The sequence below is a fragment of the Chenopodium quinoa genome, unplaced genomic scaffold (assembly GCF_001683475.1).
Source record: "Chenopodium quinoa cultivar QQ74 unplaced genomic scaffold, ASM168347v1, whole genome shotgun sequence".
Lineage (NCBI taxonomy): Eukaryota > Viridiplantae > Streptophyta > Magnoliopsida > Caryophyllales > Amaranthaceae > Chenopodium > Chenopodium quinoa.
Genome location: NW_018744502.1, coordinates 6,337,083 through 6,354,519, shown reverse-complemented (window position 1 = coordinate 6,354,519; position 17,437 = coordinate 6,337,083). Strand labels below are relative to the sequence as shown.

At 34.8% G+C, this 17,437-nt stretch overlaps 1 protein-coding gene across 2 annotated transcripts; it reads right to left on the bottom strand.

The window, feature by feature from the left end:
* Window positions 1-255: 255 nt before the first annotated feature.
* LOC110698077 (two-component response regulator ARR17-like) lies at window positions 256-2,397 on the bottom strand. 2 transcript variants are annotated; one of them, XM_021875479.1, is made up of 5 exons: window positions 1,760-2,397; window positions 1,579-1,655; window positions 1,387-1,464; window positions 1,190-1,263; window positions 256-1,077 (listed from the first exon to the last, which is right to left on the bottom strand). In XM_021875479.1, the coding sequence occupies exons 1-5, from the start codon at window positions 1,923-1,925 to the stop codon at window positions 660-662; spliced, it is 813 nt and encodes a 270-aa protein (XP_021731171.1). In that variant the 5' UTR covers window positions 1,926-2,397; the 3' UTR covers window positions 256-659. The 2 variants fall into 2 exon arrangements, with proteins under 2 accessions (XP_021731171.1, XP_021731172.1); XM_021875480.1 differs by having other exon boundaries at window positions 1,190-1,260; window positions 1,760-2,387.
* Between the last annotated feature and the right edge of the window lie 15,040 nt (window positions 2,398-17,437).

Below are 17,437 nucleotides of genomic sequence, written 5' to 3'. Positions count from 1 at the left end.
ATCTAACTAGGCGCGGTTTTAGTTATCCGATAATTCGATGAGCATATAAACCTAGGCCATCATTTCCAACTCTATTTTCCCTCAATATCTAACTAGGCACGGTTTTAATTATCCGATAATTCGATTAGCAAATAAAGTATGGCTTACTTTCTAAACTTTATTATTGTAAAGACTATATGTGACTACTCAATTTTTTTCATATTGAGAAAGCAGTACAAGACGTGAAAAAAAAATAATAAATAAATAAATCAACCGTCAAAAAATGAACATAAGTCATAAGCAGTACTCCGTAGTATTTAGTACAAAACTATAAGCAAATAAAACTCTACATCATTAATTAGACATTACGTAATTAGAATAGATTGATCAAGCTAATTAAACAGCAAGAAAAACCAAAAAAAATAGGTGGTTCCATTACTTTACAGTGGAAATTAAAGGGATATAAGCTAATTTAGTATGATAAGTATCCGGTAATTTTCCAAGAAATATCCCAAAAATTTTATAAAAATAAACATCGAAAATACGAAAGAAAAAGAAAAAAAACGTTAGATGTACCCCGTAAATTGCAAAATGCTGGCCACCAAAAAAAAAAAACATTAATACTTTTAACGGCTTTTTTCGATTTTTTTTTAAAATAAAAAAACCCAACCTGAACCCGATCAAGAATTGGGCCCTGCCAGGTCAGAGGGAGTCATCTTAAAACGTCTAGTTGGAGAATCCAACGGTTGAGATGGTTCAGGAGAAGATGAAGATGGAGTAAGACAATCCAACGGTCCAGAAGGTGACGATGGTGTTATGGGTGAATCCAACGGTTCACATGAAGAGGGAGGTGTTAAAGGAGAACCCGACGATGAAGACGACGACGATGATGTTGATGAATCGGAAGATGTAGATCTTGATAAAGGAGGTGATTGTGATTCTGAGGATCGATCTGAACCGTCCCTTTCTTTCCTCTTGTTTATCCCACTTTCTCTGCCGTTGGATCCTTCTTCTTTGGTCATGTAGTTTTTAATACGTTTTACATCGGATAATTTCACTGGTTTTAGTATGAAATCTTCTGCTCCTTCCTCCAAACATCTGCTCCCACGCAATAAAAATTTATTAATATTTTTGCAATATGCATCTTTTAAAAGGTGCGCAAAAGGTTATGAAAGTCTTCTCTCGAGTCGAGTAAGGAAAGCGAAATTACCGATCGATTCGCGCCAGAACGTTTTCGGATGACATTATAACAACCGGAGTTTCCTTGAAACTTGATGATTCCTGCTATTTTACAATGCCGAATTTTTCATCGTTAATTAAATTTCTCGGTTCATGTACCTGACCCCATCTTTTTCGGAATAATAAAACTTTTTTGTAACTAAAAACAATGAGAAAGAAGAAGCAAACCTTTATTTTCTTGAGGAGTTCATATCCCGTCATTCCAGGCATACAGTAATCAGTTATAATCAAATCAACCTTCAATCCCTAATATCATCAAAATATTCCAACAATTAGAAAAATTGAATGTAATTCAATATCGTGCATCTCCTCCACGTTGCGATTAAAAGAGAACGGAGGAAATATATAAATCGGACTCACATCAACAACGGAGCTTCTTTGTTCTTCAACCAATCCAAGATATTGCAAAGCTCGCATTCCACTATCAACTGCTGTAACTGCAACAATTCACCAAAATTACAATGAATTTCGGAACCTAATTGTATTGGAAACCGTAAAAAAAATCATTATCGCGAAACAGAGGGAGTAATATATATATTACCTTTACACGACGTAGTTTTGAGTAATCTTTCAATAACTTTACGATCAATGAGACTATCATCGACAGCTAGAACATGAGCTTCAGTTTGAGAATCTAAAAGATCAATTCCTGATTCCGACTTCCATCGCCGGTTCGAAACGACGCCGTTCCGAGCTATATTCATCATCTTTATACGAATCTTTCGGTGTATAATTTTATTTATTTTTTTAATTTCAGGAAACTTTTGTTGAGCAAAAAGGAAAGTGAATTTGTGTAGCTTTTATTTTAATTTATCTTTATTTTTTTAAATCTATAATTTTAAAATTTCTCAAGTGAGGGGGAGAAGATGAAGAAGGAAAGAAAAGGTAGAAAGAAAGGGAATGAATGAGGTAAGAGAAGAAGTGGGGGAATTTTTATACTAAGGTGGAATTTCATTTATTTATTTAATTTAATTTTATTAAATTTTAATTTTTGTGTCCTTTGAAAAAAAAATGAAAATCTGGGGAGGAAATCTTGGCACTTTATTAAAATTGGCTGGTACCCAGATTCTGAAATCCACTTTGCTTTTTTCAGTATTTTTGTTTTATAATTTTAAATTTTTTTACCGTGGTACTGTACCCTTTTAATTTTCTTTTAATTTTATAAGGGAAAATGGCGGTAGCGTGTTGACTAAAGGTCAAAGGAGAGAGATAAGCGCCGTCAGATCGTTCGGGTATGAAAGGCTGCAAAAGAGAGAGATTAATTGAGTTAGAGTGGCGAGTCAAGTAGACGAGTCATGAAATTACGACATTGGAAATGTAAAGAATAGGGACACGGTCAGGTTTTATGGAAGAAGGGGACTGCAGGTTTCCAGAAGTTATAGCAAAGACAGTTTGGTTGGTTTAATTTTTATTTGTATGTTCTTTCCCTTTTTTGGTTAGTCTTTCCAACTAACCATTCTTTTGTTTAACTTTGTACTTCCTTTACTTCGTAATAATCATAATATAAATTTTGCACAAAATTTTAGGAAATTTACAAAATATGTATTATAGGGTAAATTTTATAATATAAAGTATAGAAGGTAGAGATATATTTAATTGTTTGAAGGAGAGAATTAATAAAAATAAAATAAAATAAAATAAAGTACTCGAATAAGTGGGGTTATTAGGGGGAGAAATAATAAAATACTAGTATAATATCCGTGCAATTGCATGATATAATAAGTTCATATGTATAATTTATTTCAAATCAATTTTTTAATAATAATGATGAAGTGGAAATCAAAAGTTACACTCTAACATATATAGCTCCTACAAATATCATAGCATGATTTAACGTTGGTATTTACGTAATATTTTACCTATTAAATTAATTATAGACTTCAAATTAGGGATGACAGGTGGGTAAAAAAATATGAGTCCCGCACCGCATCCATCCCAGTTGGAGTGGTTATGGGTACAACTTTGACAGGTAAGTAGGCAGGTAAGCGATGAATTTGATGTCGTACCCGTCTACCCGCCTACCCGCTCAATTACTTGCAACCTATTACTAATTTACGACCACTAATTTTCTTAAGTAATTCGTTTTGTATTTGCAATAATGAAAGACTACTTTTATACCAATTGACTACTTGTATCATATATTATTAAATTATGTATTTACAATAATTTAGAGATAACATAATGAAATGTTCTATAGAAAATTTAACAAATGTTATAGGTTTCAAATAAAAGGCGACCGGGTAGTGAATATCCACATTGGCGGTGGATCGGACATGGGTCTCCCACTTAGGCGAGTGTGGGTGTTAAAATTTTACCCATCGCAGGTAGGGGGTAGATCACATGTATAAAAATTTTTGACAAATGCGGACACGGGGGAGGAGGTACCCGCACCCGCGCCGTCCAATTGTCATCCCTACTTGAAATTAAGAACTAGTAATTGGGTAAAAAAAATTAGAATTTGTTTTATACTACCTCTGTACTTTTTTCACTTACGTTTGTAATAAGGTATCCAACGTTAATATTTTACCAAATATTTTAAGCATGTATGAAAGTATGTAAAATTATGTAAATTTGATTTTTTGATATTTGGATAATACAGATTATACATTAATTTGATTAGAGCAAACAATGGCCAATTTTTTTTAGTTTGACCTCATATATACTACCATATACTCCATGGGTGAGTAGAACAACAAAAAAAATGACGATAATATTATATATCTTAATATATTTAATTTGCTTGTGTGTGAGAGATTAATGTGCATATATTTTTAGGTATTTGATATTGCCTCCATTTCAAAATATTGACACGATCAAACTTAGCGGACTTGCTAATGTTTGACGTTAAATATAAATAGTTAAACATTAATAAAACTACACATAAATATGTAATATTATAAAACTTTATATGAATGATCTTTCATAGAGATACTCGTAGTAGTAATTCTAGAATTTTCAAAGTATATATGGAGAATACATTAGTCCAAATATATATGTATGATTTATTCTATATATGTGGTCAGTTTGTATGTATAAGACTATAAGTGTATAAATAATTATGAATATTTGATTATATTCTACAAAATATTACATCAAAACTGCATCTGGCTACATTTCATTATATCTAAATAAGATATTACATTATAAAAAAAATATAAGTTTGAAAATTATAAAACTTACTTAAATTACATTATCATGAGATCAATTAGTGATTATTAGTAAGATTAAAAAGATTCGTTAGATTGCACATTAATATACTGCAATAATTTTTAGAATTACTATAAATAATATTATGTAATTAGGTGGGAAAATTTTCATTGTGGGAGCGATGCATGTCAAGTTTTAGGTTGAGCGTCTTCTATTTTAGTATAATTATAGAATAGATAGATAGATAGATCTGATCAAATTATGTTACAGATTGCCTAAGCTTCTTTGTTTTTTGTTTATGAGGCTACTGGTAAATTATTCAACTTATTATATTGATGATCTAGTGATGTGTCGCTTATGATTTAGTATTAAATCTAATGTTTTATAGATCAATCATTGTATGCCTTAGTAATTATCATATTTCCAGCTTTATTTTTATCTTTGCTATGAATATCGAATGTTTAGTCGCTTGTTTAATGGAGTAAATGAAAATATGTCAAAGATCAATTAATATTATTCTAATACAACTATATACTTTCCAAAATTATGCATAATATTTATCAGATCAAAATATTATATACAGACTTTGATATTTTCTTATATTATGCGTAATATTTATAGGAAATAGAAGGTCTTAAAAAATTATAGTGAATAATTGTTTTATTTAGGATAGCGGAAAAGAGCGGAAAAACTTTAATATCAAGGTGACACGTGGAGTTTTTGCGTAAAGTGCCCTCTGTTTTAGTATACTTATAGAAGATTCATGTAAGTGAGGTTAGTGGAAGAGAAAAATATTGTATTAAAATAGTTGTGGGTCCTTACTAAATAGAAAGTGTTGCAATAATTATGAAACAGAAGTAAAAGAAAAGTGTTGCAATTTTACAATTATTACGAAACGTAGGGAGCAAGTAGTTTTTACTCTTCAAGGTTTTTAAAATATGTAGTACTGTATATTTGCAAAATACTCCATATTGCTTTGCTATAGAGTCTATGGAGATTGGGATTATAGGGTTGTCTTTCCTATTCCACATTAAATATTATGGAATACTAAGGGGCGGGTTATTTCGTAAATGATAGGACCTTTATAAATTGGATCTTGCTAACGAACGCCACTGTGACGTTAGATAAGCATTTAAAATTTTACCTAAAATGATATTTATTTGAGAATGTATGACAGAATTACACGTCCATCGGTGTAATTAATATTCATTTTAATTTATTATGTCTACTTTTAATATTTTATGCAGCGCCCGTGAGATGTTCGTTAGTTTATGCCTTATAAATAAGTCATATGTTCTATTAATCTAAACTAGCTTTTTGGCCCCATCAAAAGATAATAATAAAAAAAAACACTAGCTTTTTGGCCGTTCAATCACAAGTTATTTCTTATAGATATATTTTTTTTTTAGGTGTTTTTAAGAAAAAGAAACACCTCATTTTATTACTTAAATTATACAAGTACAAGTTATGAAATGTCTAGAGTCATTAACCATTTAATGTTATATAATCTATATTTAAGTTAGTGGGAATTTTAAAAAAATAATATTAATTACATGTAATGAGTTAACTTTATTGATAATTTAGTATAAATGTTTTATAAAAAAAATAAAATGGTAAATGTAACATGTGGTGTTATTGGTTGAGAAATTCCTGCTTCTAATAATTAGCATCATCAATGACTTTAATAATGTTTTAATTTGTTGGTATTTATTTGTCCTTAGAGCCTTAGATGGTATTTACCATGATACCAAAATATTTCTTCATTAATACCAACAATAAAAAAATAAAATAAAAAATATCATCTAAGTACTGCAATTTTAAACCAACAAGCGTTAAAACAATACCATCTAAGTACTACAATTTCATACCAACAAGCGTAAAAAGAGACTGAGAAATGCTCCTATTGGTTTTTGTGATGATTTGAAGTATAGATGGATCTATTGTTTTGTGCGAGGGTTTGGTTATTATATACTAAGGGTATGTTCAGCTCACCTTATTTTCATTTATTTCAGTCTATTCCAATGTAATAAGTTCTAGTTAAGTTCAGATCAGTTGAGGAAAAATAAGTTACATAATGGTTAAGTTTTAATAAGTCTAATAAATTCAGATAAGTGAAAATCATGTGAATTGAACACACCCTAAACATAGATAGATTTATTATAATTAGTAGTATTAATAATATATATATTCTTATTAATATTATTATTAGGCAAAAGCTAACGAGCGCCTTGGGTGTTAACTAAGAGAACTAAAAGTAGAAATATTATTAAAGAAAAATTATCATTAATAACACTGATTAACCGGTGATTTTATCATGTATTCCTAACTTAATACGAAGTATTATTTTAAGCAGTATATTAATAAGTTATCTAACGCCCTGGGACGCTCGTTAGCAAGATCCTTATTATTATGTATTATTAAAATTACCAACTGAACTACATCTTATATTTTAATCAAAAATTTTATAATTGATTTTGACTTATTTGGTACTTGTTTGTTTGGGTGGAAAAAATACGGAGTAGTAATTTGATTCGTCACTGCACATGAAGTTTCATTTTTTAAAAAAATTAGGTTAAAATCCCATGCAATGCACGGTTGTTAAATATTTTTGACAATAATATTATAAAATATAGAGTATATAAAAGATATTCAGAAATATTTTATTTGGGTATATATGGAATATGATTGTTAAACTGAAAAGAAAATATCATAAGGTATAAAAAGTTTACTTAAAGATTTTGAAAAAAAAAAAAAAAAGAGAAGCGAAAAAGACAGGAAAAATTTTCACGAGGTAATGACAAGTGTCATGAAAGGATTTGATTTTAGTATAATAAGTTAATAGGTGTTAGTGAATATAACTCTTCCGTTTTGTGGGAATAAAAGCTCCTACAAGTTCCATATTTGTACTATATATGGAGCAGTCTGTAATATTTGTAGTTTTCCATAATCGTTAAATTTTTACTATCATCAATTATACGTCAGCGGAGTACAATATACAAAGTAATATTATTAGAGGATCAACTCAATCAAAAGCTTAAACTGATGGTTGAGGTACATAAATATGTTTCATACTCTATCAAGCCCCCTCACATGATATCCTTTTTGGCTTGAAATGTGGATGCAACATGGGCCCTTCGCATACCCTGTGCGAAAGATTCCACTTAAAAATGAGAGGTTGATGAGATTTGAACCCGTGACCTTTGTATCACATTAGTTCCGATATCATGTGAATAACAGATGGAGGCTCTTATACCATGTTAAAAGGACCAACTCAACTAGAAGCTTAATCTGATGATTGAATCCTAAGAATATGTTTTATACTCTCAAATACAGTATTTACATTATGGATTGAGCTAATAAATTAGTACTCCTTATATAATTGACCAAAATACAAGCTTAATGTAGTTTAATGACCTAATCCATTGATGTGCAATGGATGAGCTAATAAATTAGTACTCTACATATATTCAATCTTATATGTTTACTAATTGAAATCAACAATTACTGACGTATTCTCCTTCCGTATTTTATTACATTTTACACTTTTTTTTGCGGCCATATTTTATTACTTGCTCTATTTTCTATTTTTGAAACTTTTAACACTGTTTTACTATTTTCTTTTCCATTGTGATCCTATCATATTATATTATAATATTTTTCATATTCTCTCTCCTTCACACTTATACCCACCCCTTTTTTTGTTTTTTCTTCCAACCAACCGCACTTGCATCATAAAATAAAACTTTCTACTATTCCTCATAAACTCCGTGTTCGAAGAAATGGAGCAAGTAACAAAATACAGGGGAGAGTAAAAAAAATACTCCCTCTGTATTTAAATAAATGAAACCTTTTGACTTTTTCACTATTTATCTAATTTATTTTGACTAATATTTGTGATTTTTACATAACAATAAATATAGTCTTGTGGGTATTTGTTAAAATTATTTCAATGAATAGTTTATTAATATTCAATTGTTATAATTTAATTATTGATAATTAAAGATATTATACGCCAAAGTTTTTATTAGTATACGTGCACAAGAAAAACGTTTCATTTATTTAAACACATAGTACAATACTTTTTAAAAAATAGTACAAAGTACTTTTTATTTTTTTGAAGAATACTACACAGTACTTTTAATTAATTGACAATATAAAAAAAAATAAGAAATTGAGTGATATTGTAATGAGTAGAGTTCTGTTCTTAGATTGAAATTTAATGAAATTAACTGAAACAACCTGAGCTGAAACGACTTGAACTGAACTGTTATTATTATTAATTTTGTTATTATTATTATTATTATTATTATTATTATTATTATTATTATTATTATTATTATTAGTAGTAGTAGTAGTAGTAGTAGTAGTAATAGTAATAGTAATAGTGGTGGTAGTAGTAGTAGTAGTAGTAGTAGTAGTAGTATTTATTGATATTGATTATTAAAAATAATATTTAATAGTAGTTATTAATAGTAAATATAATAAAAATTATTATAATAATAAATTTTATTAATATAGTAATAATTACTAATAATAAATAATAATAATAATTATAATAACTAAACTAAATTGAACAAGCTAAGTTTTTTTGTTTCAATATTCTACTCATATAGAATATCTCTCCTCTCTCCTCCTTCCTCTCTCCTAAACCCTAGCCTTCATTGTTCTTTTTTGAAGGGCTTCCATCAGCATTAACCGGTGAAAACCCCCAATTCTTGTTTCTTTAAAAGTTTTTTAGGTTTATAATTTTGTTTCTTCCCTTTTAGGAGGAACTTTTCTCACTCGAAAGATAGGGTTAGTTTTTGATCTCCTTCGAAAGAAAAGGGTTTTTCGACCTCCTTCGAAAGACAAGGTTTATCTCCTCTTTTTGGGAGAGAATTTTCTTAGGTTTGAATCCATGATATTAGATCTAATGGATTGTCGTGAAATTATTTCGTTGGTGAAAAAATATGCAGAATCGCAAGGGTTATCAAGCTTTCAAATACAATCGGATGAATCAGAAGGAAAACATCCTCACGGTTACAAAGGATCGTTAAATTGTCTTTCCAAGGCTGTGTTTACCAGCGATATAAGCGGGAGATATTCCGCAATGCAAGATCTACTCGACAATCGTAGTTTTGATAAAGGAAATTTTTATTTGATTCAATATCTTATGTATTTGTTAAAGTCAAATTTTTTTTGTGATGTCGTATGAGTTTTTTTTATGAATTTTTTTACTATTAAAAAAAAATTGAACAAAATTGAATTGAAACGATCTGAACTAAAATAAATTAAAAAGCTCTGCAAAGAATTCCAAAAGATCAGGGCCTAGGGATGGCAATGGGTCTTGGACCCGACCCAGAGTCGGCTAGATCCGACCCTTTTAGGGATCGGGCCCTAAGGTGCTAGACTCGATAGTTCTGGGTCGGATCTGGGTCTAAGCTCAATGTGTTGGGTCTGGATTTGGGTCTATAATATTCAGACCCAGACCCGACCCAGATCTGACCCATAGATCTGGGTTCTTATATTATAGAATCTTGATGATGAAATTAATGACGAAATGGGGGATTTATAGTGTTATCGAATTAAATGGAGGACTTAATGGACCAAAGAAAACTTGCTGCATGCTACAACTTTGTTTCTAAGAATTTTTTCTTTTAAAACTATGCAGTTTATTTATGAACTAGTAATTAAGTAGTATGCCTTTTAATGTATTTTTTTATATGAAGTTTATTTTCACTACAAGAAAATTACCTTTTCGTAGCGATTATTCCAACCTTTGGTATCGATTGTATTTGCTACAAAAAGCTTTCCCAACGAATGGTTATTCGATACAATATCCGCCGTTATCATAGCCTTTAGTAGTGTTTTTCGATGTCGGTGGGATGTCCTCAATAATCGATACGAAAAACTACATCAAATCGTGGTGATTACTGTAGCGATTATAATCGCTATAAAATGTTGAACTCATTTTCTTCCAAAAATAAAATAAAATCACACATATGATCTTTACAAGATTCGAACATGCAACCTTAAGCTCTAATATTTAATATTTTACCAATAAGCCGTGACATATTTTATGTATTATTTGTCAAACAATATTTGTATATCCAGTGTGAAAAAGGCTTTTCGTATTAATTTTTGGGTTTTAGTGACGATTGTAAACGATACGTTTTTCAATAATTTTATAAATGTGCAAAAAAATGGTGGATATGTATTATTATGTTTTTCATATCGATTTTATATAGGATTACCATGGTGATTGTAAAATGATACGATTTCCTCTACAATTTCACAAACATACATGCATATTGTAGCGAATGTACAATCACTACAATATAATCGCTACGAAAAGACATTTTTCTTGTAGTGTTTGATATCTATTATGCATCAAGATTGTTTAAAAGTGTTTCATATTTATAGTCACACAAGTAGTAGGATAGTCAAAATATATAAATAATATAAGTGATTAATAAATAAAAAAATCATAGTTAGACACATTTTAGACCCGTTTTAGACCCGAGATCCGTTAAACCCGGTGGATCTGGGTCTGAGTTTGATTTATTTAAACCCAGTGGATCTGGGTCGAATTTTGATCCACCTCCAAAAATCCGATTCTAGGTTCGAGTCTCGTCGGACCCGACCCAACTCGGCCCATTGTTATCCCTAACAGGGCGTAATTGTAATTCGTATACTCCATTCGTCCCATAATACTTGACACAGTTAGTCAGTTACTATTTTCGTTCGTCCCAAAATAGTTGACACGAAACTAAATATGAAATGAGACTACTAATAAAAAAATATTTTCCTATACTCTCTTTGGGACCATAAACCCCAAAACTCAATTAAATCCAACATTTTCTCTCTCCTCACTACCCTCATCTCTTCCATTTTTTGTTTTTTTACATATATAAAATACAAAAGAGAATCTTTTATATAATAAATAAATATTTTAAATGGACTCAGTTGTAGTTTTCTTAAACTACGTGTTCACCCTAACGTTCCAAGTATTAGGACGGAGGGAGTATTATTTTTGAGGGGTGCATTAATAAATAAAAAAAATGCATAGGAGATTGAAATTGTGGGAAATGCCATCCTACAAATCTACAGTAAATGAAGTACAGAAAGTACGTGGTATTTTCCCCTTGAATTTAAAATTTTATAATGGAGAGTGAATTTTTACTAAAAACTCTTAAATAAATAAAATAAAATAAAAAAATAAAAAAAAAGGAAGAAGAAGAAAAAAGGCAATGGTAGGGACAAATGCTCGGGAAAAAGATTTGGAGAGTCCCAAAGAAATCTTGGAGTGGGACCCACAAAATGGAGATGGATGTATGATGCGTTTGGACTTTTGCAATGAATTCAGAAAGACGTATCAGACAAACAAATCAAATCTCGGAGGATATCGCTATTTTTATTTTATTTTTTGGCATTCAATAGCAAATTGAATGAATGAATAAATGAATGGTCTTCCCTATTTTTTCTTTTTTTCCAATTCCAATGTGGATTTTTATTTCCCTTCTCATCTGTTTTGAGTCGGGTCACATTACCATTACACACATAGATTTACCAACACATTTTCGCCAACTACCTTGTCATCATCATCGTCCTTTGCATTGCCCTATTTTCGCACATTTGTTTGATGTTTTTGCTTCCACAACACTTTTTGAATTGTGGGTATCATTTTTACAAGTTTTTTTTAAAGAAAAAAAAATAACAAAAACTTGGCTATTAAGCTACATATATACATTGTCTTCGGCTTTAGTTTACTCTGTATTCTGCATATTTTTTCGACTTATTTTAAATTAACTTATTTCATACAGGGTACATGGTAATTAAGTTATGAGATATAAAGTACTCAAAAGTTTGAACAAGATATATTTGAATACGAAAAAAATTCAGTGAGTCGGATTCACAGTGAATCCTAAATATCTGAAATAATATTCTAATATATGACATTAATATTCTTATATTTGATATTAATAATCTAATATTTGACATAATCTTTAACATTAATAATCTGATATCTGACATTAGATTATTAGATTATCAATGTCAAATATTAGATTATTAATGTAATATTATGTCAGATATTAGAATATTAATGTCATATATTAGAATATTATTGTCAGACATTAGAATATAATTGTCAGAAATATTGGAGTTACGATGAGTCCGGCCTCACACAAAAGCTTCTCATTTGAATAACGTAAAGAGAACACTCCATAAACTATAGGGCAATGTACCTTGCAGGCTAATTATATTGTTACAAATTAGTGTATTGTGTATTATGGTGTATATAGCATATGACATTAATTGTTTTGTAGCGTCACAATATATTGAGGAGTGACATTAATCGAGTGGTGAGTATAATTAGTGATAGATAATTAGATATTATCAATTACCAATATGTGATTTATGAAACATATTTCCCACCATCCTTGACATGATATCGGAGTCTATCAATATAGCAAACCCTTACTGATTAGGGGATTTTTATCCACCAAGCGCCGTTTGACAAGTGGACCAACCAGGTTCCGCCACGCGTCCTCCACGGACCACTTAAGACACGCCACGTGTCCACCCATGCCAAATGGGACAACCGGCCATCAAGGCCCATTTCAGTCTAGAAGCCCGATCGGCCCTAGGTTTACCTTAAACCTAGAGAGTTGCACGCTTCCCAAGGCTATAAATACTCGATTAATCCTCATTAATCAAGAGACCGAATACATTACGGAACACACTAATAACCGGCTGATCTCGCTAGCAAAGCAGATTACCTACATTAAATACTCTCACCTAGAGAGACCTTATTACTTTAATTTCTGTATTAATTACTCCTTAATCAGGTACTAACTTGACCGTTGGAGGCGGAGCTCTCAGGAGTCTCCGTTATTTCGCAGGTACAGGCGTCCGGTTCCAGTCTCGGAATTGTAACTCTCCCGCAGGACATCAGAAAACCCCGAAACATTTGGCGCCGTCTGTGGGGAGAGTACTTCAGAGATGGCATCCAAGTCTGTACCGACCCCAGAAGAGAGGCGTCCCCTAGACGACCCTCAAGTTCAGTCGGACCATGATACCGAAAGTGAATTTGAAGTTGAAACTCATACAGCTCCAGACGGGACCCTAAGGGCCCGCCGTACCCGTCATACTGAAATAAGGGAACGGGAGTATCTTCAAACAGGAAGCGAGCCAGCAGGCGCACCGCTTGCTCGGCAACAGCCGACTGATGGGTCTGCTCCCATCACAAGGAACGAACTCATGACCTTCATGAGGGGATTCAAGGGAGAGATCCAAGAGTTGATCAACAAAAAACCGCCTGCTTCAGTCAAAGAGCAGGCGGCCAAAAAACCTTCCACTTCACTGAAGAGGAAGCCAGTTCAAGGGCGAGAGGCGACTCCCCATCCTAAATCTAAGAAGCGGGAGCCGTCTGCTCTTGATTTCACAAAACTCCGTTATCCTACGGGAAATAGGAAACCGGTTCGTCATATTCAGGCGGACGGGTCAAAGCAAACGTTCACAGATGCTCGGCACCTGCTAGAGCAGAAGAAGAGTGACCGATTATCAGAGTCGGCTTCTACTTCAAATTTTCAGGACAGTTTGCGAAATGCCTCGATGAGGCCAACTCAGTCGTACCATGAGAGTCAGTCAGGCGGCACCTCCCGTCAGTCTGGCTTTCATAGTGCGCAGGCGGTACCAAATTTGCCATTTGTGCCGCAACAACAATATTTTATGCAGCCACCTCCATTTGGTGGACCTGCAGCAAAAAACGTCCAACCTATGGACTGGCAGCTACGGCTGCTTAGACTTGGTGAACAGCCGTCGGCCTTCTCCAAGGAAATTACTGAAGCCGCTCAGCCGGCCAAAGTAAAAAATGTTTTAGTAGGCGCCTATGATGGCACTACTAACCCGGAAGACCATCTGATGGCATTCACCAACCTGATGTACCTTCAAGGGTTGGATGATCCCACTTGGTGCAAGTGTTTCCCAGCAACTCTCAAGGGAATTGCACAGCAATGGTTCGGCAACCTGCCGACTGGTTGTGTAAACAGTTTCAGGACGCTTGCTTACTTATTTGCCTCCAACTTTGCAATGAACATCCCTGCGAAGAAAACGACCCTTGATTTGGGAACAATTCAGCAGGGTGAAAAGGAGGGCGACTCTTTAAGACGGGTTACCGGATGAGGTAGCTTATACTGACTTTTTTAGAGGTCTCAAAGACGGGTCTACCTTCAAATTTGATTTAGTTCGAAAAAGGGTGGCGACTCTTCAAGAGGCCTTGATTGAAGCAGAAGCCTATATACAGGCGACTGATCTGTGTACAATGAAACAGTCGGACGGGAAGAGGTTCGACAATAGAGAAGGACGACAGAAACAGTCGTCCAACAAAGATGAAAAAAGAAAAGGGGTCTGGGCGGCTGATTCCTCTAAACAGCCGGCCAAGAAGAAAAAGGAATTCAAACCATACTCCCCAAAGTATGTGTTTAACAAGGATAACCAGTTTATCCTAAAAGAAATAAAGGGACGGCTCTCAATTGAGAAACCGCTCCCCATGAAGGGTTCTGCGAGCAACCGGAACCAAGACAAAATCTGTGCTTATCATGATGACATTGGTCATCACACCAACGACTGCATTAGTCTCATGCGGTACCTAGACCGCTTGGCTGATCAAGGTGATCTTGACACTTATGTCAAGAAATCTACGGGGAATACTTCCTCAAAAAAGCAGTCGGCCAAAAAGAATCAACAGGCCGACAGTTCCGATACAGATGATGCAGTCGTCTACACCATTGCAGGCGGCTTCTCAGGAGGCGGCCCCACTATTAGGGGCAACAAAGATAATATAAGGCGGTTAGATGTAAATTCTGTTCACCAAGAACGACCGTCCAAATATACATTTCCTGAGATTGTCATCACTGAAGAGGATCTAGGAGGAATAAGGGGGCCGCATGACGACCCTCTCGTTATTGAATGTAAAGTGGCCAACCAGAGAGTTGGTCGAATCCTCATAGATACTGGGAGCTCTTCAGATCTCATCAGCAGCAAATGTCTGTCAAAACTGAAATATCAGACGGACTGCATACATCCGGCCTCCCACCCTTTAATAGGGTTTGGAGGAGGAGTCGTCCACCCACTGGGACGAGTTGATCTACCCGTCCGCCTGGGCGAAAAAGGGGAAGGACGACACATGGTAGTCCGATTCCTAGTTGTAGAGGAACTCTCTGCCTACAACATGATTCTGGGTCGCCCAACCCTGAATAGTGCCAAGGCTGTTATAATCCCGTCACTTATGCTGCTTAAGTTTGAAAGGGACAATGGAACAGTCGGCTCCCTAAGGGGAGATCAGAGGATGGCCCGAGAGTGCTATCTCTCGGATGTCAAACCCACTGCTAAGGCCACTGGCTCAAGTGGAGAAAAAACAGACCTTGACAATGTCAAGGAAAGTGCGCCTGTTCAAGAAACAGGCGACAGAAAAAGAAAGGCGTCCCAGACAGAGTCCGCCAGAAAGGCAAGAAAATAGCAATCATTGGCAGAGGACCGGCCGGATGAGTTCCGCCCTCAGCCGGCTGGTGAGCATACGGACCTGATATTAGACGACTCCCGCCCTGACCGAACAGTCAAAGTTGGGACGACTGCTCTGAGAAACCTTGGTGATGACTTTCACAACCTGTTGAAAGAATACAAGGACATCTTTGCATTTGAAGTCCATGAAATGCCAGGCATTAGTCCTGATCTGGCAGTACACAAACTCGCTGTGGATCCGAAAAAGAAGCCTGTACGGCAAAAGAAGCGGAACCATGGTGAAGAGAGAGGTCAGGCGGCCGCCGCCGAAGTCAAAAAATTACTTGATGCAGGGTTCATTCGGCAATGTTACTTCCCAGATTGGGTTGCAAATGTGGTACTTGTTAAAAAGCCGAATGGCACCTGGCGAATGTGTGTAGACTACACAGACTTGAACAAGGCGTGCCCCAAAGACAGTTACCCTCTGCCCAAAATTGATAACCTGGTCGACTCAACAGCCGGCCATGCCTTGATGAGTTTTATGGACGCCTATTCTGGTTTTCATCAAATTCCTTTGTGGAAGAAAGATCAGGAGAAGACGGCCTTCGTCACTGATCAGGGATTATACTGTTATACGGTCATGCCGTTTGGTCTTAAGAATGCCCCGGCTACATTCCAACGAATGATAAACACAGTGTTCTTTGATCAGATTGGGAGAAACGTCGAGGCATACATTGATGATATGATTGTTAAGACTAAACTTCAGAAAGATCATCTGACGGACCTCCGAGAAACTTTCGCCACACTCAGGCGGCACCATGTCATGCTCAATCCCAAGAAATGTGTATTTGGAGTTGAGTCTGGGAAATTTCTCGGATTCCTTATCAACCAGAGAGGAATAGAGGCGAACCCTGAGAAGGTACAGGCGGTCATTGACATGCAGTCGCCTCGTACCGTCCGAGAGGTTCAGAAGTTAACAGGTTGTCTGGCGGCCTTGGGAAGATTTCTAAGCCGATCAGGCGACAAATGCCTATACTTTTTCCAGGCAATTAAGAAAAAGGCAAGGTTTGAATGGGGGCCGGATGCTGAGGCCGCCTTCCAGAAATTAAAGGTTCACTTGCATTCCTTGCCAAGGCTGGTCAGCCCTTTGCCCAAAGAAAATCTCTACATGTACCTGGCCGTCTCTGATCATGCGTTAAGCGCGGTGCTCCTTGCTGAAAGGGACGGCTGTCAACTTCCGGTCTACTTTGTCAGTCACGTACTGAAAAATGCCGAGTTGAGGTATCCCCTAGTGGAGAAATTTGGTCTTGCACTCTTCATGGCTGTTAAAAAATTGAAGCCCTACTTTCTGGCACATGCAGTCGTCGTGTATACCGACCAACCGATCAAACGGCCCCTTACCACCATGGAGTCCTCCGGACGAATGATCAAATGGGCCATAGAAATGCAGAGTCTCGAAGTTACTTTCGAGCCTAGAAAAGCAGTGAAGGGGCAAGCCTTTGCTGACTTTATTGTAGAGATGACTCGTCCTCCTGACTCTCAAGTTCCAGACCAAGTCTGGAAGGTATATGTGGACGGAAGCTCTACTTCA